The sequence below is a fragment of the Pongo abelii genome, chromosome 16 (assembly GCF_028885655.2).
Source record: "Pongo abelii isolate AG06213 chromosome 16, NHGRI_mPonAbe1-v2.0_pri, whole genome shotgun sequence".
Lineage (NCBI taxonomy): Eukaryota > Metazoa > Chordata > Mammalia > Primates > Hominidae > Pongo > Pongo abelii.
In genome coordinates this window covers 77,469,872-77,494,808 of record NC_072001.2, presented here as the reverse complement: position 1 = coordinate 77,494,808, position 24,937 = coordinate 77,469,872, and the positions used below count along the sequence as shown (strand labels likewise).

Here is a 24,937-nt window from a genome sequence, read left to right as displayed (position 1 = left end):
CCCAGGAAGGCCCCCTCTGGCCTGCCTCATGGCCTCATATCTCCCCCATGAATGCCCTCTGAGGCTGTTCTGCAGGATTCCAGAAGAAGCCTGTGGGGGAGAACTCATGCTTCTTGAGTCTGAATGGGGGTTTCAGGCATGAGAACACCTTAGGGGCCCCAGGTGGCAGAGATGGGAGAACATCTGGAAAGAATCCTTATGGCTTCAGTCTGGCTGGGGATGGGTCTCAGGCCAACCATCCTTCAACCACTGATACCAGCTGTGTTTATAACCCTGGGACAAAGGGAAGTTCTCACTGAACAAAAATTCCGAGGTTCTGAGTCTCCGGGAACTGATGTCATGGGGGGCAGGTGTGGGTGGAAAATCAAACCATGGTGTGGCGGCCCTGCAGGGAAGATGAAGACCCTGGTTCCCAGGCCTCACCCCGGGCCTGCTCCCCACCCTTGTCTCTTTTCCCATGGGGATCCTGCTGGAAGAGAAGGAGCCTTGGCCTCTGTAGGAGCCAGTGGCCAGATGGGAATAGTCATCTTCATCTGCTCCACTCCCACTGGCCAGCCATGTGACCTCAGACACATCCACATTCTCCCCTGGGCCTTGGCCTCCTCCACTATCACATGGGAATAATGCAGCCTGCTTCCAGGACTGCACCGTTAGAACCAGAGGGTTTAATAGCCGAGCTCGCAGTGAGCTTCGAGTGGGACATCATCAGCAAGTGGGAGCTGCCTTATTCCTGGAACTATCCCATGATCACTGTCACTGTGTTATTGTTATTTTTGCTGAGCCCAACCTTCTGGCTGCTGCGACAAGCCCATGGGTCACCTGTGAGTCATTCTGAGCCTCCACCCACTCTGCCCAGATCCCTGCCTTCAGGGGTCCTTGACCGAAGGCCCCCAGCCAGACAGGGAGGAAGGAGAACTCCAGATCCCAGGATGGGTCTCCACACTAGTCACTGCATCTTCTCTGGAAGTCTGGGTTAGCGTCCTGTCCCAACAACCCCCCTTCCAAGAGGGGCAACCATGGCGTGAAAGATGAAGGCAGAGATTGAGGTGGAGGGAGCTTTTAGATTTTGAAATCCTGGATCCTGCATCCTCCTTTGGGTACTAACTAGTTCTGTGACCTTGGGCAAGTCATGGAAATGCTTTGAGCCCTAGGAACCTCATCTGTAAAATGAGTTTTAATGATAATATTATACCTCAATTATAGGACTGGGTGGCAATTAAACTGTATGAGACACACAATACACTCCCAGCTTATTTCTCAAGGGTATGGTGGGTATTTGATAACTGTAACCTTCTTTAACCCCCCTCTCGCCAGGATTTCAAACAATTGTCCTACTTTTAATACCTTCTTCAATTAGTCACCAGAGTCAGAGCTCATCCTGTGACCAAGGCCAGCCTCAGTCTGTGACCAGGGTCAGGGCTGGGCTCAGTCTACGATCAAGGTCAAGCTCAGTGTAGGGCCAGGGTCAGGGCTCTCAGGCTTATCTAAGAAAACCAAGGATCCTCTGAGTATGACTTTAGCTGGCCCTGATCTGTGCCTCCTCCCCTGTGCCACCTCCCCTGTGCCATCCCAAGCCTGCCCCACATGCACAGAGAAAGCAGCGCCTTCCCCTTTGAGTCCTGGCTCTGTCCCCACTCATTAGCTCTGGGCAGCAGGCAGCCGAAGAAGCAGCTGCCAACGCTGGCAGCCCTGCCATGCAGCCTTTGGCCAAGGGTCAGAACCCTACAGGCCATCTCCTGGCTAGCCCCTTTTCCACATCTCATCCTGCCCACTGGGGCACCCCGTGCCTGTCAGTGCCACTGTCTTCCTGGTCCCGGCTGTGCTCTGACTGGCAGGTCTCTCTGTGCCAGGCTGGGTGACAGGTGCTGGGTACTATTCAAGCCCCAGGGCACTGAGCCAGGCCTAGACCAGTCATGGGACACCCTGGGCCTGGAGACTGGCCCGGTAGACCTGGGCATGGAATCTGTCTCGGGTGGCAGAGCTGGGGTGGTTGTTGCCTCTAAAGAACTGAGAGTGTTTCCTAGGCTAGAACACAAGCCAGCCAAGCAGGCCTGCAGCAGCATGCAGGCCAAAGCTTACATCCTGGCCATGGGAAGACTGAGGCTCAGAAAAGGCAAGGACTGGCCTGAGTTCACAAAGGGAGTCAGGGGCAGTGGGCCAGATGCTAGGTCTTCCTGTACCCAGCCTGGCTTCTTTCCACTGTCCCGTGGCTTTCTTCTGATAGGTCTCAGTGCCCACTGTGAGCCTGCTCAGGACTCCCCCTTCCCCCTGTAGAGCTTTAGACCTGCAGCATCTCACACTGTCTAGCACCACCATCTCTATAGCCCTTTGAGACAGGTTCCCAGTGAGGTTTTCAGGCATTGAAAGACAAAGTAACTTTCCCACAGTCATACAGCAAGCTAGAAACAGGGACAGATTCATTCGACGATTATTTAGCGACAGCTTCCTATTTTCCAGATACTGTGTTTCATGATAGGAACATAATGGTGAGCAAAGCAGACCTGGTGGTTGTCCATGGAACTAGTGGGGCACAGTGGAGGCGGGGTGGGGGGGGGGCACTGGCAAAGAGCACGCGCATAATCACATAAAGTGCATAAGTACATATCCTGGTACAGAGTTGCATGAAAACATGTAATGAGGGAGGATTTGGCCTCATCTGGGAGATCAGTGAGGACAGCTGAGATGGGAAAAGGGGAAGGGAGAATGTTTTTGGGAAGGGAGCATGAAGAGCTCTAGGGTGGGAGGGAACAGGGTTTGCTCAGATAACTGAGAGATGTTCAGTGTGGCTGGAGCAAAGAGAGGTAGGTGGAAGTCCTGTTGCTGGGGAGCTGGAGGGGCCGGCAAAGACCCAACCGTGCTGAGCCTGGAATCCTCTTTACTTTGGGAACAATGGGAAGCCACTGAGTTCCTTCGGTACTATGGCACCACAATACCAAATGGTAACATGCCTTTGAAGGGATCTTCAGGGAGCAAGAGAAGAGGAACCAAGAGCAGTTGGAGAAATGGTGCGGTGGCCTAAGTCGGTGGTGGAGCTGGTGGAGAGAAGCAGCTCAATCCGAGAGACGGAGAGACACGGGCACGACTTGGTGATGGATTGGAGGAGGGAAGAATGTGATTCCTGACACCAGGATGGGGTGGGATCACACGGAGAAAGAGTACAGGCTACAGAAAGAAGAGCCACATAGGGCGGAAACCTGAGACAGGCTAACATTTAAGGTCAGGTAGAAGAGATCAAGAGATGTGGCCATAGGGGAAGGTGGGAGAGTGGGGTAACTTGGAAGGGGAGAAAGGGCTTCAAAGAGACTGAGTGATCATGAGGGGCTGCTGCCCCTGTGTAAAACACAAACTCACCCATCCAAACCCAAAGAATGGACTCAGAGACCCAGGGAACAGCGAAAGTGAGACTTTTAATGCCGGTCTTGCAAGATTGGGTGTCTGATAGGCAGGCACACTCAGCACAGTTTCAATAAGCAATTTATCCCCTAGTGCACAGGTCTCTCCCCCGGTTCCTCATAGGCTGAATACTGCGGGGTCACAGTTTTCCCAGATGTCACCTATTGATTGTTAGCTTTAAGTTTGTTTTGTTTTTTTTGTTTTTTTTTTTAGAGTTGTCTTACCGCATTTTGTTGCAGCCCACATGCACTGCAATCCTAGTTAGCTCAGGGTCTATTCAAGTTGTTTTTTAATTTTTTAATTTTTCACTTTTTAAATTTTTTTTTAGATGGAGTCTTGCTCTGTCACCCAGGCTGGAGCGCAGTGGCGTGATCTTAGCTCACTGCAAGCTCCGCCTCCTGGGTTCACGCCATTCTCCTGTCTCAGCCTCCCGAATAGCTGGGACTACAAGCACCCGCCACCATGCCCGGCTAATTTTTTTTGTATTTTTAGTAGAGACAGGGTTTCACTGTGTTGGCTAGGATGATCTCGATCTCCTGACCTCGTGATCCATCTGCCTCGGCCTCCCAAAGTGCTGGGATTACAGGCGTGAGCCACCGCACCCGGCCTCAAGTATTTGACTTATGACCTAAGCAGCTGGGCAAGCTGATAAAAACAGACAAAACGAGCTATTTTGCAGACTAACAAACTTTCATTTTAGACTAAACTTCTTGTTCTGGTGAGGGCAACTAAGCAGGGAGGGTGGGGGGCTGCTGACAAGCAGGCGTTGCTATCTAAGCAGGGGCCTAGTATATCCGGTTTCTTCTGTAGTTTGCTGATCTAAGCTGATTGAAGGCACTTTGTCTTGGCAATGGACCACTGCATACATTATTTCCTTTATCTGAGAGACCACAAAAGATGAGATGCCCGTTGGATGCAGGGTCAGGGATGGTGGTTACTGGTGACTACAGAGTAGCTATATTGGTGAAGAAGTGGGGTCAGATTGGAAGTCAACCAGTGGCTTAGACAAAGATAGGCTGACCCACAAGATAAGCCAAGGGCCTGCTGGTCTGGAATAGTTTTGGCTGGAGGATGTGCCTATTACTAGATGGGCTCAAGCCTGGTGCCTCCTTAAGGGGTGAAGTGGCCATGCCCCAAACAAGAGAAGCACCATCTTTGGGCCTGAACCCTCTTCAGCTCCCTACTAAGGGGATGAACGAGTGAACAGCTCTGGGGTGCTCTCAGGTCTGTGCTTCACTACTCCCCCTGCCCCAACCCCTGCAACTGTGGTCCTGCCTGCTGGGGATGCAACAAACCCAGAGAGAAGGACAGAATCCAGGCTGAGACAGGGATTCTCAGCATCCCCATTCACAACCTCAGGTGAGAGAAGATGGGATGGCAGAGGGCAGGAAACCAAGCCAGGGGACTAAGCTCAGGGTATCAAAAAACAGGGGCAGCAAAAAGATGAGAAAAAATGCTTGGAAAGAATGTAAAAAAAATATATATATATATATATATACACACACATATTTTCCCAGTTTTATTGAGGTATAATTGACAAATAAAAATAAAATTTATATGTATTTAAAATGTACAAAGTGATGATTTCATACACATATACTTTCTGCAGTGATCATCATGATCAAGTTAATTAACACATCTATCACCTCACAGTTACCTTTCGTGTATGTGGTGAAAACACTTAAAATCTACTCAGCACATTTCAAATACATAATATAGTCTCTTTTTTTCTTTTTTCAGATGGAGTCTCACTCTGTCGCCCAGGCTGGGGTGCACTGGCACAGTCTCGGCTCACCGTAACCTCCGCCTCCCAGGTTCAAGTGATTCTCCTGTCTCAGCCTCCCAGGTAGCTGGGATTACAGGCACCCACCACCACGCCAAGCTAATTTTTGTATTTTTAGTAGAGATGGGGTTTCACCATGTTGGTGAGGCTGGTCTCGAACTCCTGACTTGAGGTAATCCACCTGTCTTGGCCTCCCAAAATGCTGGGATTACAGGTGTGAGCCACCATGCCCAGCCACAATATAGTATCGTTAACTAGAGTCACCTGCTGCATATTAGATCCCCAGAATTACTCATCCCAAAACTGAGAGTTTGTATCCTTTGGCCAACATCTCCTCATTTCCCTCATCCCCAGCCCCTGACAGCCACCATTCTACTCTCTGCATCTATGAGTTTATCTTAGATTCTGTTAAGTGAGATTATGCAGTATTTGTCTTTCTGTGTCTAGCTTATTTCATCTAGCATAATGTCCTCCAGGCTCATCTGCATTGTCACAAATGGCAGGATATCCTCCCTTTTATGGCTGAATAATATTCCATTGTGTATGTGTTGTACATATGTGGATATATATGTATACAATATATAATTGTGTGTGTGTATATATGACATAAGTATATACAAATATATGTATATGGCATTTTCTTTATCCATTCATTCATCAACAAACACTCAGGTTGATCCTATATCTTGGCTATTGTGAATGATTCTGCAATGAATATAGGGGTACTCTTGACCTCAGATGATCCACCTGCCTCAGCCTTCCAAAGTTCTGGGATTACAGGCATGAGCCACTGCACCAGGCCCAGATATCTTTTTCTTTTCTTTTTTCTTTTACTTTTTTTTTTTTTGAGATGGAGTCTTGCTCTGTTGCCCAGGCTGGAGTGCAGTGGTACAATCTTGGCTCACTGCAACCTCTGCCTCCCAGGTTCAAGTGATTCTCCTGCCTCAGCCTCCCTAGTAGCTGGGATTACAGGTGCCTGCCACCGCGCCCGGCTAATTTTTGTATTTTTAGTGGAGACGGGGTTTCACCATATTGGCCAGGGTGGTCTTGAACTCCTGACCTTGTGATCCGCCCACCTCGGCTCTGCAAAGTGCTGGGATTACAGGCGTGAGCCACCGCGCCTGGCCAGATATCTTTTCAAAATACTGATTTTGTTTCCTTTGGATATATACCCAGTAGTGAGATTGCTGGATCATATGGTAGTTTTATTTTCAATTTTTTGAGGAACCTCCATGCTGTGTTCCTTAATGGCTGCACCATTTTACTGCACATTCCCACCAACAGTGTACAAGGGTTCTCTTTTCTCCACACCCTCGCCAACACTTATCTCTTGTGTTTTTGAGAACAGCCATCCTAACAGGTGTGAGGTGCTATCTCCCTGTGGCTTTGATTTGCATTTCCCTGATGATTAGTGATGTGCACCTTTTCATGTGCCTGTTGGCCATTTGTATTTCTTTGTTGGAAAAATGTCTATTCAGGTCTTTTTCTCATTTTTTAAATTTGGTTACTTGTCTTTTTGCTATTGAGTTGTATGAGTTACTCATATATTTTGGATATTAACTCCTTATCAGATACATGTTTTGCAAATATTTTCTCCCATACCATAGGCTGCCTTTTTGTTTTGTGGATTATTCCCTTTGCTGTGCAGAAGCTTTTCAGTTTGATGCAGTCTCACTTATTTTTGATTCTGTTGCCTGTACTTCCGGTGTCATATCCGAAGATTAATTGCCAAGACCAATGTAAAGGAGCCTTTCCCCTATGTTTTCTTCTAGGGGTGTTACAGTTGCAGGTCTTACGTTGAAGTCTTTACAAATAAATACATATTTTTAAAAACCATTGAAATATTCATCATGAACAAAACGAAAACTTTCGTGAACTTTCTTATGCCTATTTTGTGCTTTGTTACTTGTTTATTTGTAATCAGATGTGCAGGGATATAAAATTCTTTCCAGGTTCTATGGCCTCTGAGGGTCTGGATCCTCCCTCTTGGGGTTCCTGCCTGGGGCTGGGGGCGAGCACTGAAAGCCCCCTTCAGGTCCTGACAGCTGGGCCTTCATTCTCAGAAGCCCTTCCTTCTCCCTTCATTTGCATCTCATTAGCACCACCTCGAGCTGGTGGCAGCTCCGCCTGTCTGGAGCCCTGGGACGCAGGCTGCAGCCTGGCCAGGCGCTGCTCCCAGCTGGAGAGGGGTGCAGTGAAGTGCTTTCCCCTCCCCCCTCCCAGTGTTCTGTGTCCCCACCCTGTCTCCCGCCCCACGTGCCGCAGCCACACGGAGGGCGCAGGAGGACTCGGGGTGTGCCCGGCTCTCCGCACCCCCACCCAGGCTCGTGTCGCCTAGGCTCCTGCCGCGCGTTCCCATGGCAACCGGGTGATGGCGCGGGTCGCGGTGCCTGCCTAGGAGCCACACAGCCACCCAGCTCCCCGCCCCGCCGCCCAGGCCGGATTGGTGACAGTCAGGGCCTCAATCTCCCGAGATAATTGGTTTATGGAAATAGCTGAGCGGAGAAGGCGAGCTCTTCGCTAGAAACCAGCCTCCCTGCCAAGCCTGCTCCCACCACCTGTCCTTCCCTCACCACGGAAATGGAGTTGGGGGAGGGAGGACCGAGGAGCTGGGTGGCTGGCACAAATGGGGCTTTTGAGGCAAGTGTTTCACCTGTTGCTCTCGGCACAGCTTCTATCCCCCTTTCACAGTGGGGGCAGGCTGGCGGGGCAGGGACTTGTCATAGTAACCAGGTGTTGGCCTCAGTCACTCCTTGGCTCCTAAGTTTGGGCTCAGGCCTATGTTGGGTGCATTGTTGGGGGAAATGGAGGAGGATCCGTCCTCAAGGAGCCCCAGAGGAGTGCATAAACCATGTTGATATAAAGTACTTCAGACCAGGGTCACCACTGCTGTGGAGCTCCAGAGGAGGGAGAGCTCAACTCTGGTGGCTGCCTGGAGGAGGAGGCTTTGAAGGTGGGATTTCAGCAGACATTGGTGAGAGGGCTGGGGCAGGCACTCCCCAAAAGGAAATGTGGGCAACAGACTCTTGGCAGGAACTGAATGGTGTCAGTATCGGTGGGGGAGGGGAAGTATAGGGTGGCTTGGTGGGAGGCCACCAAGGCTCCCACCGTCTGTCTATAGAAGGTCTAGGGGTGACATTCTCCTTGGAGGGTGCTTTATAATAAAGATTGAGCAAATGTCCAGTGTCCCCAGCAAAGATTGGCTGGATGGAGATTGTGTTGCCCCTTGGCACCTTTCTGGAAGAAGTGAGACCCGGGAGGTGGGCATAGATGTGGCGTGGCAGGCCTTGGTGCCGGGCTGGGGAAGTGTGTACCCTGACAGCAGCTGGCTGGAGGGGGTGTGTGGGGTGCATTAAAGGCCCAGAACTAGGGGAGTCCCCATAATAGAAGTGACTGGAGAAGGAGGGGAGGGGAGGGTGGTTATGAGGACCCTACCCCAGGGCTGGGTATGGTGGGGTGGGGCACCCAGAAGTCAGGAGAGGCAGGCCCCAAATCGTCCCCTTCCCCAATCTGACCATCATGCCCATGAGCCCAGCCCAGGCTTCTGCATACAAGGGCCCTGCCCCACTGGAGCTGACTGGAGCTGAGCTGTGACCAATCCCTGCCCCGCTGGTGTGGGGTGGGGAGAGGTGACTCTCTGGACCCGTTGGTACCCTGCCTTCCCCAGCCCTGGTGAGCAGCTTCCCATGCAGCAGCGGAGATGCCAGGCAGTGCCCACAGCGGCTCTTCCCCTCTGGGTATGACAGCCCCAGTCCTGGGCCTTTGAGTGCTCGTATTCCAAATAGCTGTCCCCTGGTTTCTGCTCACAGCCCAACCCATCCCCTGCCCCCACTCTCACAGCTACTTACACCACCACATAGGGCCACGGCTCGGAGCCATCCTTGCAGGCAGGCAGGTTGGTAGCCCCATGGAGGGTGACCATGATGGTCTCCTTCTTAGAGGGAGACAGGTGACCGATCTCAGGTTCCGTGCTCTGGGAAGTGACCAGGGGCTCCTCTGGGTCTTCAGTGTTCTGTGGGGAGAGCCAGGGCTGAGTGGCTTTTTTTTTTTTTTTTTTTTTTTGAGACAGAGTCTTGCTCTGTTGCCCAGGCTGGAGTGCAGTGGTGCCATCTTGGCTCACTGCAGCCTCTAACTCCTGGGTTCAAGCAATTCTCCTACCTCAGCCTCCCCAGTAGCTGGGATTACAGGCTTGTGCCACCACGTCCAGCTAATTTTTGTGTTTTTAGTAGAGACGGGGTTTCCCCATGGTCTCGAACTCCTGACCTCAGGTGATCTGCCTGCCTTGGCCTCCCAGAGTGCTGGGATTATAGGCATGAGTTACTGCACCTGGCCCTGAGTGGCCTCCTCTGCTGTGGCACCTCCCTTCACTGCCACCCTCTAGCATCTAGCCCCTCACAGCTTCCGTCAAGTGCCTGCCTCCCTCTGTCACCCTTCCGCCCACTCTGCAAGGCAGTCGCCTTGGCCCCATTTTCTCCCTACTTCTGTCCCCATCCCACATCTCTCTCAGTGCCTCTCAGCCTCTCCCCCAGTCCTGGATCCTACCCTTCCTGCAGGACGAGACAGGCCACCTCACCTTTCAAGGCTGGTCCCACTTCTAAGCCTTAGCTTTCGCAGGTGTCCTCATCTGTAATTCCTAAATGCCACCTGCTTTTGCAGTCCTAACAATGGGCCACCTTCTTCAGTCTATCTTGTATCCTCACCTCAGCTCATCCATCACCTCAGGTCCCTCCTGTGCACAGCACTTTACAGCTGACAAAGCTTCTCCATGTCCACGGGGGCACTCAGTGCATTACATGGAGGTGAATGCGTGTGTCTGTCCCAGATGCCCCACCTGTCTTCTACCCAGGAACCTTGCGGACTGGGGAGGAAGAGGTGCCTGCCCACACAGGGGGCTTCCTACGCCAGTTGCCCCAAGCAGGGACTCAACAGCTTAGTAACTCGTGGATTCATGGCCCAAAGGACCATCGTAATGAGCTGAGAGGAGACAAAGCCTTGGCCGGCTGAGGCAGTCAGGGAAGACAGCAGGGAGGAGGAGGCCTTAAAGGGTTGGGAGAAGGTGCAGGAGTGGAGTCAGGGAGGACAGGCCAGGAGCGGAACACTGGAGAGAAGGCAGCAAGCGGGAAGGGGCAGAGCTTTCCAAGGCCCAAAGGTGGCTCAGTTTGACTGGGGAGGCAGTGGGGACTCAAAGAAGATGGCAGAGCTGGGCATATAAACGCAGTGGGGTGGGGAGGGGTGTGGCCATGAGGCTGCTATGGCTCAGAGGTGTCCTCGTCCTCCCTGGCCCTGGTCCTCCACTGGCCGGCTGGCTGACTCTCCACTTGCAGTTAATCTGAGCCAGATTAACCCTTGATAGGCCTCCCGTGGTAGGAGGTCTCGCCTATGCTTTGTCCCTCCAGCTGATATGAGGGGCCACAGAGGGGCACTCCTGGCTCTGGGAGAGGAGCAACGGACCTCCTCAGGGTGGAGGCAGGGCCCTGAGGGGCCACTGGCAGGCTGTTCCTCATCTCTGGAAAGCTCAGCCTGTCAGACCCTGCATTCCAGGGCAGGCCCTGGTTGCGTGGGGTTGAGATCAATGTCTTATTACACAGAGGGGAAATTGAGGCCCAGACAGGAGCAAGGACCTGGGTCCTGGACGGGCTCTGGTTTTGGTGGCAGCCTCGGCAGTCTGGGTCCTTGGCTCAGAATGGCTGGCTCCTGAGGAGCCCTGAGTGTCAGGAGGCAGGTTTAAACCAGCTCTGCCTCTCACCATGCTGGGCCCCAAAGCCAGCCATGTTCTGAGAGTCAGTTTCCCCGGTGGGGAGATGAGGACTTGGACCGGCCTATCTGGAACCTGCTCTGCTCCTACCTTGAGCCTTGGCTCCTGGAAGCCTCAGGCGGAGGAAAAGAAAAGGGCACAGTGCCTGAGGCTCTGCTCTGCCCTGAGGAGTTTTAGGAACATTATTTCATCCATTTCTCACGATAGCGTGGGGTGCCCACCAATCGGAGCCACACACCCCCTCAACAGCTCCCCTTGGGGGTCTACTGGCCTCTCAAAGCTAACGAGCTCTGGACTCCTCTTCAAACCCCTCCTCCTGCTGTCTGCCCCAACTCATTAATGAGTTAATGGCGATGCTGTTGTTCAAGCCCCACATCTTGGAGTCCTTCCTGATTCTTCCCTCTCTCCCTCTACATCCCTTATCCAGTTCTTCAGCAGATCCTGTCAGCTCCACCTTCAAACTATATCTGGACTCTGACCCTTCTCAGCATCCTCAGGTCAGCACTCAGGTCCCAGACACCTGCATGTCCCGACTCGCCTCTGATGGAGTTCTGTTTCCTCTCCGGCTCTCCCTCCACCCCATCCAATCGCCAGAGTGAGCCTTTACAGATTGGACCCAGACCCTCTCTCTCCTCTGCTCAGAACCCTGAAGTAGCTTGCTGCTTCTCTCAGAGCCTTGCAATGGCCCGTGGGGCCCTCCACGAGCTGGCCCAGAAAACTGACCTCATCTTGTCCCACGGGCTCTGTGGGTCACTCCACTCCAGCCACACTGGCCTCCTGGCTGTTTCTCACACCCACCAAGCTCCCTCCTGCCTCCCTGCCTCTGCCCTAGCTGTTTCCTCTCCTCCTCCCTGGGTGTTGCTCCAGAACTGTCATCCCTGTGCCTTGCTCCCCCACTTCCTTTGGCTTGCCTGGTGCAGGCTGTGGTCCTTGCCTAGCAAGATGGCTAATTAGGAGGTGAGAATACATGCCCCCCAGATCAGAAGTACCAGTCCTGCAGAGAGACCCTCCTCTCCTTCCTCTGACTGAGGAGGCCACCCCCACCCTCTTCCAGGACCCAGCAGGGCCTGTCACCATCTGCAGAGGTGTTGATGAGGGTTGCCCCTCCTTCTCTCCCCCATGCTCCTGTCAGGGGAGAATGAGGGAAGGGGAAGATGCCCCTGCCTGGAGGTGAGGGAGAAGGAGCAGCCAGAGTCCCTCTCCCTGCCCTCCTGGGTAGGCAGCTTCCTCCCATATCCACCCTCATGCAGGCCACCATGACCCCCCACTCCCCAGCAGCCTTGCTCTCCTGGTTTAGTGGCACAGGAGTAAGGCTGGCAGCCTCAGGGCAAAAAGACCTAGGTTTCAACTTGGCCGGGCGTGGTGGCTCATGCCTGTAATCCCAGCACTTTGGGCAAATCACTGGAGGCTGGGAGTTCGAGACCAGCCTGGCCAACATGGTGAAACTCCATCTCTACTAAAAATACAAAAATTAGCCGGGCGTGGTGGCACAAGGCTGTAATCCCAGCTACTCAGGAGGTTGAGGCAGAAGAATTGCTTGAACCTAGGAGGCGGAGGCTGCAGTGAGCCAAGATGGTACTCCAGCCTGGGTGATAGAGTGAGACTCCATCAAAAAAAAAAAAAAAGACCTAGGTTTCAGCTCAGCTCTGGCCCTAACTCTCTGTACCATCTCCCTGAGCCTTGATTTTCCCACCTGGCCAATGGGAATGTCTGGAATAGTTTGTGATTCAGCCTTTCCAGTGGTTACTGTGCCTGAAGTTCCTGCAGGGAGGCTGGGAGGGGTGATTCATGTTCCTAGATGGATTCACCTTGCTGTGAGGGCACAAGGCCTCTCATGAGCTCCCTAGGGCCATGCAAGGGAGGGCCCAGGAGCAAGATCATCATCCAGGGGCTCTCACTGGCTCCCTGGCAGCCCTAGAGCCCAACTAGGCATCTGCAGACCTGGCCAGGAGTCACAGCGGCTCCTCCTCTATCTCCCCTGCGCCTCCCCTCGGGGACAGCCTTCCTGTCTGGGAATAAAGCTTGCAGGAAGTTTGGCGAGAACTGCTGTGCTTCAGCTCTGGGCATGAGGCCAACTGCCAGGCTGGCGCCTCCTGGTGAGGCCTGCAGGCATGTGCCTGCTAGGCAGGCTGGGCCCAGGGCCAGGGAGGCCTGGGGCCAAGGGTGAGGCCAGGAGGGGGATGGTGGGCCAGGGCTGCTAACCTCCTGCTATCCCTTTTTTATTCCCACGTCTGGATGGGAATATGCAGGCTTCCCTCAGAGATGTCCTGCAACAGAACCAATGTCCTCGACCCATCTGTTACCCCTGGCCTGCACTAGAGGATTGATGAGGGAACAGAAAATGCACATACTGGGTTACACGAGTGGTAGTGAACTGGGGGTGATGGGGCACCCTCCCGTAAGTCTCAGGTCGCACAAACCCATCTGTAGGGGTGTGGTGAGCCCTGGGGAGGGAATTCATGCCTCCTCTTGGCTGGGAGCAGAGTCGGATGCTCACCATCAGCTTCTCAGGCTCACTCTCAACCCACCCAACACTGCTAGGGTGCAGAGATCAGCAGGCAGCTTTTCCAGGCAGGGGTTTGGTCAGTTTACCTGCCCAAGGCCACACAGCCAGTGGATGGGAGGCTGGGCTGTGAGCACCGAAGCCCGCCTGATTCCAAAGCTCAGCACTCTCAGCTACTCCGCTGGGCCTGGCAAGATTGGAAGCTGCTAACTCCAGTGCCCTTATCCAGACAGGCGGCCTTGCCCTCACGAGGCCAGGATTAGCCAGCAGATGTTGCAGGGGAACTAGGACTGCCCATCACTTAGGGCATTTTTGGATCCATGTGCTGGGGGGAAGGGCTGGGGTGAGAGGAGGAAGTAGGAACAACAGGGAGTTAATGGTCCTTGAATTCAGCTCCCGCGGGTGGGGTGGGGGGTGCTTAACTTGGTTCTGGTGGGGAGAGAGATGGAAGGAGACAAACTCTTCCAACCACTCCTCCCTCTCCTCCAGCAGCCTGGGAGGCCTGATGAGCTGAGCCCAGTTCTGCCCTCTAGAAGGACCCTGCGTCTGAAAAGTCACACCAGCTGGAGAGGGGCTGGGCTGGGAGGCAGGGTGCCTGGCTGCCCGGATCTGTCATTTGGGCAAGTTGTTTGACTGCAGTGGGGCTATTTCCCAGCAGTTTCATAAGGTCTTTCAGTTAAAAATGGTCCCCCATTTTCCTTCTAGTTTCAGCATCTAAACTTGCCTGGGTGTTATGGTGGCCAGGAGAAAGCTCTTTTACAGGTGAGGAAGCACACTTAGAGAAAGTAAACCTCTTGCATGAAAGCACACAGCTTAGCTAGCGGGGCCAGGGCTGGAACTGGAAGCAGGGTCTGTCTGACCCCACACTCTTGCTGTCTCTGCTGTGCTCTAACCATGCTTCCTTGGATGTGGATCCCTCCTCTGCTCCACAGTGGATGTCCCCTTGAACTCATAACCTGAGTAACCATTGGTGGCAGCAAGAGGAATTGTGTTCTTTGGAGCAGAGAAGCATTCCAAAAGATGACACAAAAGTCAGAAATCATTAAAGACGGATAGGTTTGATTACATTTTAAAAATCTATACTAACTTCTATAATGGTCCAAAATGCCCTGCAATACAAAGAAAAGAAAAAAAGGAGAAAATGTTTGCTATATATTTTAAAAAAGGATTAATATCCATAGTATACAAAGAGCACTGAAACCTATAAACATTACCCAATTTAAAAAACATGAACTGGGGTTTCACAAAAGAAGAAACACAAATATGTATTTTATATACATGATGAGCATCCTTTTTTTTTTTTTTTTTTTTTTTGAGACAGAGTTTCGCTCTTTGTTGCCCAGGCTGGAGGGCAGTGGCGTGATCTCGGCTCACTGCAACATCTACCTCCCGGGTTCAAGCAATTCTCCTGCCTCAGCCTCCTGAGTAACTGGGATTACAGGTGTGCACCACCACACCCAGCTAATTTTTGTATTTTTAGTAGAGATGGGGTTTCACCATGTTGGCCAGGCTGGTCTCAAACTCCTGCCTCAGCCTCGCCAAGTGCTGGGATTACAGGTGTGAGCCACCACCCCCGGCCATGATGAGCATCCTTATAGGCGATTCTACCCAGCTATCAAAAGTGCTTCTCAAACCTACCAATCAAAGCAATCTTAGCTCCTCCTCAGGACTCCCATGCACACTCCCTGGATCCCCAAATCCAGCTCTGTGGGGCAGGTGGGGACCAGCTGGCAGCTTAGGGTGCCAGGTCAACCTGGTGCCTGGTCCTGAGTGTGTGGCATTACAGAAAGAGGCTTAATGGGGAGGATGGAATCTGTGGGGGGTGGGGGGCAGCTGTGGGCAGAGAACATCAGGAAGAGAACATCAGAGAACATCAAAATCAAGAGTAATAAAGTGGAAATCACACTAGGGCCTGGGCACCCCCAGCTATTTGGCTTATTCAACCTGAGTGTAACTACAAAGAGGGTATCCCCCGTTTGCAAGTACCTGTGTGCCTTTGGTCTCAGCTCCTTTTGCTATCCCTGTGGGTAACACCATCTAGGGCAGGGGCTCAGCCTTGCTAGTGAGAGGAAGGTAAGGGGTCCCTTGCATTGAACTGTTTACATCTCATCACACTGAGATTCTAGTCCCTTCCTGGCAGAGCCCTGCTGCTGGGCCACAGCTTTTTATTAAGCACCCACTATGTGCCAGGCACTGTTCTGAGTGCTGGGGATACAGCAATGAACAAAACACACAAAAATCCCTTCTCTCCAGAGACCCAACATCTGTGTTCCAGGGCAGGGGCCTAGGCCCCAGAAAATCAGGGCCAGGGCTTGGACAGCATGGGGGCAGTGGGGACATCAGGGCTGCCAAGCCAGCAGCCTGGGAATCTCCTGGGAGATCTTGGACGGGGGTAATGAACCATCTCAGTGGGCTCTCAGACTGTGTGACCCCAGCAACAAGAGGGCAGAAACAACCAGGTAAGGGTGGTCAGCAAGCACACTGCATTCCAGTTCCCGTGTGGCCCAAGAGTATATGGCAGCTAACCTGGGACAGGCACAGAGACCACCTCACTCCCCATTTCACAGCTGTAAAAACTGAGACCCAGGGAAGGGAAGCTTTTGTCATGATTAAGGAGCAAACAAAACTTTGAAGGAAGGACTTTGAAGGATGGACGGATTCATGCAGGTGCATGGCCCATGCCCCTGGCCTTACCTTTTTGTTTTTCAGTCCCATCCTCTTGAGGCCAGGAGTGTCTGGCCTTGTTTAACAATCTAGGGGATGAGTACTTGGTATTAGTGGGTGATCAGGCATCAGTCCTGCCCAGACAGCTGGCCTGGGTGTCTTGGAGTCCTTATGGGTAGTAGACAGTATGGAGGTCAATGTGGTCTCAGGGGTGCCACACACCAGCCCTGGGGCCTGGATGTGGGGGGAGGGGGAGGGTGGCCAGGTGGGAGCAGGTCCTGGATCTCTCAGCAGCGAGATGGTCTATGGGTGGAAGGGCCTTGGGGGTTGAGGGCCATGGCCAGCTGGACAGGGTCAGCAATGAGGCAATTGACTCTTGGCACCCCTAGGACGGTGGAGAGATGGGGCCGGCGGGGGGCCCTGTCTCTGCCCAGGCCTAGAAAAGCAGTGAGCTCTTCCACTTAGCTGGGTCACCTGGGCAACATTGTGTGATGTCACAGGCAGGGCCGAAGTCATACAGGCACCTGTCCGGGTGCAGTGAGCTAGAATGCGAAGCCCTTTTCCCTATTCCTGGAGCTGTGTTCCACCTGCCGCCTGGCACTCAGGTCTCACCCTTCCTGCTCTTGGTGCCTCAAGTCGTCTCCACCGACCCTGTGGTGTGGCCAGCCCCATGCTGCTCAAGCTGCAGCAAAAGAGGAAGCCAGACACTGCTCTCAAGAGCGTTGCAGCTTGATCGGTAAAACAGCTACTTCTGTTGAAGAATCTACCAGCCATCATGCCTCTTTGGGTACCTATAGTCTTCCATTTATTTGATAATAATAAACACAAACTTCAAGAGGATGGTTTCTTCTTGGAGGGTAGGTGGGAAGATCAGGGAGAGAAGAGGGTAAGAGCATACATTCTAAACCTTTGGTTTTTAGATTGGGTGGTCAGTTAATGGAAGTTCATTATATTACTGAAAATAAATTACAATTAAACAAAGAAAGCCATGATGGGCCAGTGATGGTACTAGAGTATGAACCAAAGATTATGGTTCATTTCTGAGCACTTCAAGAAATTATTACAAAGACAAAGTATGTCTTTTAATGGAGCATTTGCTGCACGCCAGGCAGGGTCCTAAGTGCTTTTGGTGAGGTGAGATGGCAGAATGAGGAGAGACTAGTCCTTGGCCTGGGGTGGGGGGTTGCTCTATAGAGAGGTGAGGCCTGAACTGGGCTTTGAAGGATGATCAGAAATCCTGGGCTAGAAGAGGAGGGATTTGGGGTGCTGGGCAGTGTTCAGAAGTGTTTGGAAGGCCCCTGTGGCCTGCCTCATTTCTACCTATTTTGGGCCCCATGTTGGAGATTCTTTTAATCTGGCGGAAGAGCAGGACCAGCCTGGCAGCTAGGAGGCAGGAGACTCCCGCTTTGCAGAGGCCTCCCAGCCTCCCTCTCTACCCCCACTCCAGAGAGAGCAGCAGCGAGGATGTGGTTCTCCCCAGTTTAGAGACAGAAAAACTGAGGCTTTGCTTTTGATTAGAACTGAAAGGACCAGCCAAGGTCACCCAGACACTGGTGGGGGACGGTAGTCAGGAACCCCACTCCTAATTTTCTCCCCGTCTAGGCCTGCCAAGAGTGGTACTCCTGGGGCTCTGGGGCTGGGGCCCTGACCAGGAATGGCCTGGCTATGAGCACTGTGCTTTATCTCCCTTGTGGGCCAACATGTCCCAGCACAGTGTGTACGTGTGGAAGGGTCTCAGTGGCTGCTCCCCCAGTCTCTCTAGAGCGTGTCTCCCCAACCTCTCAGGCCCGCTTAGTCTAGGAGGCTAGGGCAGCAGGTTCAGGGGGCGGGGAGCCATTGCTCCTCCAGCAGCAGGACTGAAGACGCAAGCCAGGTGCCTAGGAAGCAAACTTTAAGGAAGCACTCACTCTCAGGGCTGTGCGAGCGCTCTGCTCCCGACACAGAGCCTCACATTTTGCGCCCTGGCCACCTTGCCTGCCTCGCTGTGGTCCTTGCCCCGCCCTGCAGCTCTGCCTCAGTCCCCGGGGCTCTGGGCTCTCACCCATCCTCCCTGGCATCTGAGCTTTCTGCTTCTGCAGCCATGCCCCTGCCATCTTCCTGCCTGGGAAGAAGATAATGCGATTGGACACTGGTTCCAGGCCATCTGGCTGCAGGGTGCAAGCGGGCCCTGTGCACTCAGCAGCCACCAGGAGGGCCCTTCTACTCCCTGACTTGCTGGTTGTTCACCTCCCCAGACCAAGGACCCCTGAGACACCAGCTCCTGTGCCTGCCCTAACCTCCCCCGAGAGCTGCTTCCTCCTTACCTGTGAGAAGGCCTTAACGGCAGCATGAGCCCAGCTGCTCTACCTTCTCCTTCCCTTCCTCCAGCAAGGTGAGCTCTACATCCCCAGCCCAGAGAAGTGGGCTTGCTCCTCAAATGTCCAGGGGCCAGCCCCAAGCTGTGATGATTCAGGGAGATTCCAGGGTGAGGGAGAGCAAGGAATGATTAATCTCATAGCTAATAGATAACTGCGCCCACCCCCTACCCCCAGGAGAGAGCACTTGGAGCTGTATCACTAGGAAGGGCCAGGGGTTAAGTGTGGCCACTAGGGAGCCCATAGTTCTGGGAGGGGCAAGCCCCTGAGGCTGGAACTGGGGCTGGCTCTTGGGGAAGGAGGGATCTTGCTGGCTGGACAGCAAGAAGAATCTGGGTAGACAGATGTGGCTCATAGTCAGCCCTGCTTCCTCATGCCATGTCTGGGGCCTGGAGTCTGAGGAAGCAGCCTGTGAGGACAAACTACCCATGCAATGAGACTCAGGGGAGTGTGTCTGTCTTCCAGAGACCCCCCCCCCCCGCCTCCTTACTTGGCCTTTCCTTCCCTCTGAGTCCTGTCCCACCTCCACATTTGGGCAGCTGAGTTGGATGAGGTGGGAAATGTAGGCAGTGTGATTTTGTAGCAAATGGCAGCTCAAAGCTGTGTGATCTTGGGCAAAATGTTAACCCTTTCTGAGCTTTGGTTCCCATTGTTATTCAGTGAGGGAATCAGGGCTGCTCTGTGGGCTGAATGAGACCATGCAGGTAAAGCTCTTATTAACACAGATGCTTATGAGCTCCAGGCATGCTTGCTCTTCCCTGCTAACCAACCTTGGGCTTGGCAAGTTCTCTCTAGTGCAGCTCTGGGTGGCAGTGACTTCAGTTTAAACCCAGCCCAGCACCTTAAGGGGTGGGGTGTGAACTGGCCTCAAGGGGCCCAGTTAGAGCCCTCGTGGAAGCACAGGGCAAAGCCAGCCCCCCAATCTCTCTGCAGAAACTCCTGAGGCTGAGCCTCATAACTTGTATGAGGTCAGAGCAGCCCCTGAAGGTCCTGGCCAGCAACCAGTGGATTCAGAGTGGGGGACCCTCTCAGAGTTTTCCATCCTTCAGCCAACAAGTGAGGACCTGCTGTCTACACCACTGGGGCTGAGGGTGCGTGGCAGTGGGAGCATAGAGACCCTCTAAGGGAAATGCTTCAGTAGACAACAGTCAAAATTACCAAACGAGGGGCAGGGATTTGCCCTGGTCTCACGCCCCTGCCTCATGTTTCTTACATACCAGGAGTGAACTTGCAGCTCCAGAAGCAGCACACACACAGGAGGTGTTGCTGTGGACCAGGAGGACTGCACACGTTGAGAGCAGGAGATAAAGGGGTCGAGGAAGGCCTCTGGGATGAAGGGCCTTGAGCAGGATCCTGAGAACACATTGGATTTAGGTAGGAAAGGGGACATTTCTGGTGAAGGGCTACCTGAGAAAGGTGCGGCCATGGGCGTGGGCCTGAAAGCCGGGAACAGAGAAGGGATAGAGAAGAGGGCAAGTGGGCCTGGGATGATATCTGGTCTGGGTGGGTGTGAAGGCTCAAGTGCTGGTGGAGACATGCAGACTTCACCTCATGGCCATTTCTCACTTCTCTGTCCCATTCCAGTGGGGGAGAACTCACCAAGTCCAAGGTTGGTTAGCAGGGAAAAAAGCAAGTACGTCTGGGGGACTTCACTGTCTGCATTAAGAGCTTTACCTTCATGGTCTCATTCAGCCCTCAGAGCAGTCCTGATTCTCCCACTGGATAAGGACGGGAACCAAAGCTCAGAGAGGGTTAACATTTTGTCCAAGATCACACAGCTATGAGCTGCCATTTGCTATAAAATCACACTGCCTACATTTCCCACCTCATCCAACTCAGCTGCCCAAAAGAAAGAGTGATGGGGAGAAATGGGGGAAGGGGCAAGAGTCAGGAAAAGAGAAGGCCAAGTGTGGGGGCTCTGGGAGAGAGGCACACTTTCCTGGACTCTGCCTGGCAGCCAACTCTCTCCATACAAGTGCCTTTTCAGGTTATGGTCATTGTTCCCTCTTGTCTCTTCAAACCTAGGAGTCAGGGAAGGCTTCTCACAGGTTCCAGCCCCCAGGGCGCTGTAGTCTCCCTCTCGTTTTTTCTAAACCCCACCCTCAGTATTGTAAATAGTCCCTTTATTAAACTCCCCTCAAGCTCCTGAATTTGAATGCCTTCTTTTTCCTAGCAGGACCCTGGCTGATGTACCTGCTGTGTGAGCCCCTCTCCATGGCCCAATCTCTCGCCTGATGTCCTGGTATCACTGCTGTCATCATCACCACCAGCCCCTTCACACCCCCAACTTTTAGCGAGCACTTACTGTGCGCCAGGTCTCATGCCAAGAGTTGACCTGCGCCATCTCATTTCATCCTCACGTTTACGCTCCTGGGAGTTATTGCTGTGAGTCTTTTTTTTTTTCTTTTTGAGACAGGGTCTCATTCTGTCTCCCAGGCTGGAGTGCAGTGGCATAATCTCAGCTAACTGCAACCTCCGCCTCCCAGGTTCAAGTGATTCTCCTGTCTCAGCCTCCCCAGTAGCTGGGATTACAGGCATGCCACCACGCCCAGCAAATTTTTTGTATTTTTAGTAAAGACAAGGTTTCACATGTTGATCAGGCTGGTCTCGAACTCCTGACCTCAAGTGATCCACCCACCTCGGCCTCCCAAATTGCTGGGATTACAGGCGTGAACCACCGCACCTGGCCAGAGTCCATTTTTAAGGTGAGGACACAAATGCTCTGAGGGAATGGACTTGCCCAAGGTCACATAGCTTTGAGGCAGCACAGCTGGGATTTGACTCCAGGCCTGCTGGCTCCAAAGTCCGAGATCATAACCACCAAACTGCTCTGCCTTTTCCTTTCACTCTGGGAAAGGAGTCGCAGCTGTCCTTTCCTCTCTCCAGAAACTGGGGCAACATGAAAAATTCAAGACCAGGGATGAAAACACCTGGCCTTTTGAATGAGGCCAGACCGATGGCTCTGCGGCAGTGCAGCCTGCAGACACTGGTGTCAAAGGAGATTGAGGTGGTGTGTCCCAGAGGCTCAGCTGGGCATGGCTGGCCGGGCCCCCATAAGCAAGGGCAGAGCCAGGGGGCCTGGAGGACATCACTTCTATCCAGCACAGAGGGGCTGCAGGGCTGTTTGATTACAAGGGCTGGTGGGGTCATAACACTGTGACTCTATCACTAATGTAGCTAGCTCGCATTTCCAGCTAAGCCTGTTAGATGCAGGCTGCTGTCTTTAGGGTCTGCTTGCTGAGTGGACCAGGGTGGGATCCTGGAGGCTCTGGGGGCCTGCCCTTCTGACCTTCTCCTGGTTCCTTGCTGTGCAGAGGTGACTTTTATCAGCTCAGTAAAGGGCTACTGGGCTAAACCCCTGTGTATCTGTGTTTTGTCTCAGAGCAGACTTTGAGATAGTCCTGACCCTGTCTTGCTGCACCTAGTCTTGTGGGCTCTGGGCACCACCAAATAGGCAAAAAGATTTGGCAGCAAACAAAAAAAGCATGATGACTTGGAATCTGTCAGGCCTGGCTCTAACCCTGGTTCTGCCAGGCACCGGAGTGAGGGTTTGGGCAAACCTCCTGATCCCTCGGAGCCTCCCAGTCCTCATCTGCAGAGCAGATCTACCAGCAGGCTCTGTGCAGGGTGGTGGCGAGGATTAGATAAGAGAATGGATGCCTTCACATGGTAGGCAGCCCCACAGTGGGCTTTCCCTCACACTTACACCAATGTATGCCAAGATGGAGCACCTCTGGCCCAAGCTTTGGCAACAGGAGACTTGGGGGTGACGAGTAGAGTGTGATGTTCTCGTTGTTGGACAATGCGGCTTCCATTTGCTTAGCAGGCACGTTTATGGATTGCCATGTTGAAGGATTCCTCTTGGCGTTTGGCAACCAAAGCTCTCATTTGGGGCAGCCCAGCTCCCTCCATCATGTCATAAATCACTTTGCTAAAGATGCAACGTTGCTTTTGGGCATTTTTCTTTTGAAAAATCAATAACTCGTTTAACAATGGACTGAATAAAGGAGTGAGCAATGAAGCTGCCTGCCATTTCCTTCCATCAGGAGGGGCAGAAGCAGTGCCCTGCCAAGGTTGGGTGGGGGGGTCTACTCAGAGGGCAGAGAGGCCTTGGGGTGGGGATAATAGGCTCAACCTGTTCCCAGCAAACCTGTGTCCCCTCACCCCAACTCTTCCAACCTCCAAATCTGACCAAGGCCCTCCTCTGCTTCAAAAAACACCTTAGTAGGACCCCATCACTGTAGGGGACCCCTGCCAGCCTCCTGGTCTGCTCACCCCAGGCCCTGCACCCAATCCCAGCCTCACACCCACACTCCAGCCTCATGACATGCCTGTAGTCCCTGTGAAGGAGCAGTGGTCTCTCCAGCCTTCAGGCCTTCACCTTTACTGTTTCATGTGCCTGGGCCTCTTTCCCAGCCAGCCTGAATAATTCAAGACACAACTGAATTGTGCACAACCTGCACAAAGATTTGCTGCAACCTTCCCGCACCCCCACCTCAGGGACATCAGATCCATAGCCCATGGGCCTCCCCTGCCCTGGCTCATGATCCACTGTGGGCTTCTCTGGGACAGGATCTATATTCCTCAAGGGCGGGGACCATGTCCCCACGGCCCAGCATGTTGCCTGGCGAAGAACTGGCACCAGGTGGGTGCTTGATGTATGAGTGAGGGATAACATTTATGTAAAGTATCTTCCTCCTTACTGCTACTTCAGCCTGGGACAATGATGCCTGCTCCCCCAAACCCTCCCTCTCCACAGTCCAAGCCCCCAGTGCCTTCTACCCTTGCTAGGGCATGCGTGGGTATGTATAGGAACCTCGTAATAATAGCTAACGGTGAGCACTATTCTGTGTGTTTTACATACGTTAACTCAGTCCTCACAATGATATATGAGGTAGGTGCTACTATTGTCCCCATTTTATTTTATTTTTATTTCTATTTTTTGAGACAGTGTCTCAATTGTCACCCAGGCTGGAGTGCAGTGGTGGGATCTTGGCTCATTACAACCTCCGCTTCCCAAGTTCAAGCGATTCCCCTGCTTCGGCCTCCCAAGTAGCTGGGATTACAGGCGCCTGCCACTATGCCTGGCTAATTTTTGTATTTTTAGTAGAGACGGGGTTTCACCATGTTGGCCAGGCTGGTCTCAAACTCCTGACCTCAAGCGATCTGCCTGCCTCGGCCTCCCAAAGTGCTGGGATTACAGACATGAGCCACCGCCCCCAGCTTGTCCCCATTTTAAAGATAAGAAAATGGAGGCAAGCTTTAGACTTACGCCACCTAGCTGCTGAGATTGTGGCCTTACTCACAGCACTCTCCTTATGAGGTGCTTGTGGGGAGCCTGGGGGTGGGGGTGACAGCCCTGGGTACCTCGCCCACTGGACAGGGCCTCAGGGTTGGCTCTGCAGCCGGGATGCGCCAGCAAGTCCGAGGGGCTCCAATTACAGGAAACTGCTCACTCAGGCCAAGTCAGCCCGGGCTCTCTCCCTCTCAGATTCCGTGCTCAGCGCCCGCCACCCTTCGCTCACACCACCCGCCATCTCTACCAGAGAGCAGAGCCTCTGGCCCTAATCTCATTTGAGGCCATGAAATCGCATTTGCAGCGTATTAATGCAGCGTGGAGCTGGCCCGGCCCCTGCCTGTCTCCTGGAAGAGAGGAGCCTGGAAAGCAATCCCACGGGGAGACGTCTCCAGGAACACCCGCCGACAAAAAGCAATTATGCTTTAAGAGGAAGATTAAAATAATGTCTACATCCTCCCCGCTCCCATGCCCATCCGTGAGCCCCACTGGCCCAATAGTGACTCAAGACCAGGTGGGGTAAGGAGTGGGGGCCCCCCACAATCATTGGCTCCCACGAGAGCTTCCAAGTTCCCCAAAGAAGCCACACTCTCTCCAGCCCCTGGGTCTTTATTCAAGTTTTTCCGTTCAACCCTTGCCTACCTGGCAAGCTGCCATTCACCCGGTGTCATGAGAATGGCCAGCATTTTGTGAGCATTGGCTATAGTCTTTAAATTGACTACACATTGAATTCAACAGTCCCGCTGGCGAGTGTTGTTATCATCCTCATTTTACACATGAGGAAAGGAGGTGCAGGGAGGTGAAGTCCCACAGCTGGAGGGGGCAGAGCAGGATTGAAACCAGAGCCCATCACTACTCTCTTCACTGCCTTTCGCCCCTCCACTGCGCCTTCAGCCTCCACAAGGTGGGTCCAGCTGCTTCCCCTTCTATACCCAGGGACTGCAGTGCCCTCCCCGTGGTGCTCCTGTCTTTCCAAGAACTCTGAGAGGCCAGGCCTGGCATAGAATCAGGGTTCAACAAATGCTTCCTGCATGGAGGAATCAGTAACACCTCCCTGCAGAGGTAATGGGGTGGAGATGGGTGGCCCACCCCCCAACCCCCGCCTCCAAGGCTGTGAATCAGGGTGGCTTCCAGGCTGCCTGTGTTCTGGAAGTCTTTGGAACCCCCTCTCCTCCGAGACCTCTTGGAC

At 53.2% G+C, this 24,937-nt stretch overlaps 1 protein-coding gene and 1 long non-coding RNA gene across 12 annotated transcripts in view; one reads left to right on the top strand and one right to left on the bottom strand.

Annotated features, from left to right (window-relative positions):
* CCDC33 (coiled-coil domain containing 33) overlaps positions 1-16,569 on the bottom strand; it is a 100,785-nt gene extending 84,216 nt beyond the window's left edge. For 7 of the 9 annotated variants that reach the window (XR_008514193.2, XM_054532893.2, XM_054532894.2 and 4 more), the window contains exons 1-2: positions 16,129-16,560; positions 9,025-9,188 (exon numbers count right to left, since the gene is read on the bottom strand). Coding sequence is in view for 8 of the 9 variants with exons in the window: in XM_054532893.2 (XP_054388868.2) it covers positions 9,025-9,188; positions 16,129-16,149 (185 nt within the window). In the remaining variant the exon portion in view is untranslated. Of the gene's footprint in view, positions 1-9,024; positions 9,189-15,072; positions 15,268-16,128 lie in introns of all 9 variants that reach the window. The other 2 variants (XM_054532891.2, XM_054532895.2) reach the window with 2 other exon arrangements.
* Positions 16,570-16,617: 48 nt separating this feature from the next.
* On the top strand, positions 16,618-22,465 carry LOC129050509 (uncharacterized). 3 transcript variants are annotated; one of them, XR_008514194.2, is made up of 5 exons: positions 16,627-16,885; positions 18,333-18,469; positions 19,386-19,508; positions 19,673-19,826; positions 20,629-22,465. It is a non-coding gene; the product is annotated as an uncharacterized LOC129050509 (long non-coding RNA). The 3 variants fall into 3 exon arrangements; XR_008514196.2 differs by lacking the exon at positions 19,386-19,508 and having other exon boundaries at positions 16,618-16,885; XR_008514195.2 differs by lacking the exon at positions 19,386-19,508 and having other exon boundaries at positions 16,631-16,885; positions 20,626-22,465.
* Positions 22,466-24,937: the final 2,472 nt, after the last annotated feature.